Source organism: Hevea brasiliensis, chromosome 18 (assembly GCF_030052815.1).
Source record: "Hevea brasiliensis isolate MT/VB/25A 57/8 chromosome 18, ASM3005281v1, whole genome shotgun sequence".
NCBI classification, from domain to species: Eukaryota; Viridiplantae; Streptophyta; class Magnoliopsida; order Malpighiales; family Euphorbiaceae; genus Hevea; species Hevea brasiliensis.
This window is the reverse complement of record NC_079510.1, coordinates 42,144,008-42,146,448: the sequence shown is the minus strand read 5'-3', so window position 1 is coordinate 42,146,448 and position 2,441 is coordinate 42,144,008. Positions and strand designations below refer to the sequence as shown.

The following is a 2,441-nucleotide window of genomic DNA, read 5'->3' as shown; positions in this document are numbered from 1 at the left end:
TTTTGGTCCGTGTAATGCAGAACAGCCAATTTTGGGGAGATTGCTTTGAAAGAAAGAATTGGCATCTCTTTACTCTTTTTGTTAGGCTTATTATATTAACAGCCTATATTCTCTGTCCCTCTGTTGCTTGCTTCTTGCTTTGAAAATAGTTCCATCTCTTTGTTCTCTAACAAAAAATTTCTCCTTGGGCCTGTTTTCTCTACGTATATTTTTTTTTCTTTTGCAAGTTCCCAAATTAATCAACTATCTCTTCATATTATTCATTAACTTGAACTGGAATATATGCATGTGAGTGATGCAGAAGAGTTCAAGGAACAAGTTCTTGACCAAAGTTTTACTGAGGTAACGAACATGAAAAGTGAAGAAACTAGATTGTAAGATATTATACAGTATATTATATATCTCAAAAAGCAATGAAGTTCTTGCTGCATCTAGGATTTTTCTTTCTGTATTGAAGATACATTTATCTAATCAAGAAGAAGCATTTCTCATCACTCCACAATTTGATAGAAAAGAAACAAAAGATAGATGAGAAAACATGGAATTCATTTTTTTTTTTTTTATCTACTTTGCTAACACTCAAACTCATCCAACTGTTGAAGCATTTGAAAGATGGTAACATTCTGGGTGGGAACAGGAGGAAGAGGAGGCATTCTTGGTAAAGGTGTTATTATATGATCTTCTTGGGTAAGAGTATGGTGCCTTTTACGCACTGCTTGAAGTGGAGGCTCTGCAGCCACAATAACAATGCCTTCTTTGCTCACTACTGCTGGAACCTCTGTTCTCTTCCTCAAGCTCTCACCATATCCATACTTCTCCTCGCGCAAGCTTCCATCCTTCAAAACCACTCTTATTTTGTCAAGATGGAACTAGTTCAATTCATTCTGTGGATTAATTAGATCAGTACACCCAAAGAAAAAGGAGGAAATTCTCAACATTTCATCCCAGAAGTTAAACTTTTCAATCATTATTTTGCTTAATTTCATTCCACATTATATTTCAAATTTTTCTTGACAAACAAGAATTGATAATTCTGCTAGCTATAAATGAAGTTCACAATAGATGAGTGGAAAGTGATATAAGGACTACCAAGGAATGCAAATGACATATAATGTTATGAACTTTACCAGATTGTATAAATTAAAAAATAATAAAAAATTCTTACATTGACAACAGAGGAGGCTGGAATTGGGCATTTGACAGGGCGATCCTCATCCTGGGGCTCCAATGGGTGTTCAACAGGCCAGAATTCAACATCAAATTCAACTGCATGATGATGATGATGATGATGATGATGGTGTAAATCCATGTCACTACACCTTTGTCTGCTCTGTCTAGTCTCATCTATCAGTGGGACTTCACTTTCTCTCTTATCCTAAGAAAACCCAAAAATACACAGGCATTAATTAATTAGAATCAGGGAATTAAACTCAAGAATGAAAAACTGTGACCCAAAATCGTCCACTGCACCAATTACCTAATTTGTGAAAAGAGAAGGAGAGAGGGAGAAAGAAAAGGAGACACTTACGAAATCATGCTCCCCACATGACAATCCCATAGGTAGAAATGCTCATAGGCTAATGCCAGAAGCACAGAAAATCTAACTTTGTCTCAGTATCTGTGTGTGTGTGAGAGAGATAGAGACAGAGAGAGAGAGGATGGGAAAAGATTAAAAAATAATGGAGAAAAAGGAAAGAAAAGAGAAAGAGAGCATGAAAAGGAGTAGTACCAGGGAAAGGAGAGGTGGCGATGTGGGATCAACTACACAGTGAAAGACGAAGAAAGATTCCCACAATTTACTTACTTTTTTTTTTCTTGATATTGTTACTTCTTTATTTTTCATAATCTTTTCCTTTCCCTATTGGGTCCCTGTACAAGGCATATATCTCAATGGACGAGAGACAAATAGCTCTTTTTTGCTTTCTTGCTTTTGAGAAGAGTATCTGTAGTTAGGTTGAAAATCTTAACAATCTCCCACTTTTTTTGCTTTTCTTGGATTTGCAGAGGATGAGGAGAAGAGAAGAAGAAAAAAGAATTGCAAGTAGAGACATGCATGAACATAAGCATAAGCTGGCTGTTCTTGAGCCAAGATAAATCACTGCACTGCGTAGAGAAAAGAGGAAAAGAAACCCGAGGCTGCTAGCTGTAAGAGCGCAAAGCGCCAGACAGTGGCCCGCCTTTACACGCTTTTACTAGCCGTTTGTTCATTTCAATGTTTTAGCGGTAACAAATAATCCTTTAAGTTTATCAAAAATTATAAAACATTTTTAATTTAAGATAATTACTTCATCCAAATTCAATTCAATTCGCTGCTAATTTAAATTAAATGATTAAAATAATTTTAATCATATTTTCAATTTAAAATAATTACATCTCTTGAATTTTACTTTTTATTACTAATATATTCATTCATTCAAATTATAAATTGAAATAATTCTATA

At 34.8% G+C, this 2,441-nt stretch overlaps 1 protein-coding gene across 4 annotated transcripts; it reads right to left on the bottom strand.

Annotated features, from left to right (window-relative positions):
- Nucleotides 1-419: 419 nt before the first annotated feature.
- LOC110643364 (uncharacterized) lies at nt 420-2,025 on the bottom strand. 4 transcript variants are annotated; one of them, XM_021795717.2, is made up of 4 exons: nt 1,730-2,025; nt 1,529-1,618; nt 1,166-1,375; nt 420-836 (listed from the first exon to the last, which is right to left on the bottom strand). In XM_021795717.2, the coding sequence occupies exons 2-4, from the start codon at nt 1,556-1,558 to the stop codon at nt 573-575; spliced, it is 504 nt and encodes a 167-aa protein (XP_021651409.1). In that variant the 5' UTR covers nt 1,559-1,618; nt 1,730-2,025; the 3' UTR covers nt 420-572. The 4 variants fall into 4 exon arrangements, with proteins under 4 accessions (XP_021651409.1, XP_057997149.1, XP_057997150.1 ...); XM_058141166.1 differs by lacking the exon at nt 1,730-2,025 and having other exon boundaries at nt 420-849; nt 1,478-1,719; XM_058141167.1 differs by lacking the exon at nt 1,730-2,025 and having other exon boundaries at nt 1,478-1,719.
- Between the last annotated feature and the right edge of the window lie 416 nt (nt 2,026-2,441).

Bases quoted from the DNA above. Each gene is read 5' to 3' on its own strand.
- LOC110643364 (XM_021795717.2), bottom strand. From the start codon at position 1,558: ATGGGATTGTCATGTGGGGAGCATGATTTC. The intron at 1,376-1,528 runs GTAAGTGTCTCC...GGGTTTTCTTAG, and splicing joins CATGTGGGGAGCATGATTTC to GATAAGAGAGAAAGTGAAGT. The intron at 837-1,165 runs GTAAGAATTTTT...GTGGTTTTGAAG, and splicing joins CAGCCTCCTCTGTTGTCAAT to GATGGAAGCTTGCGCGAGGA.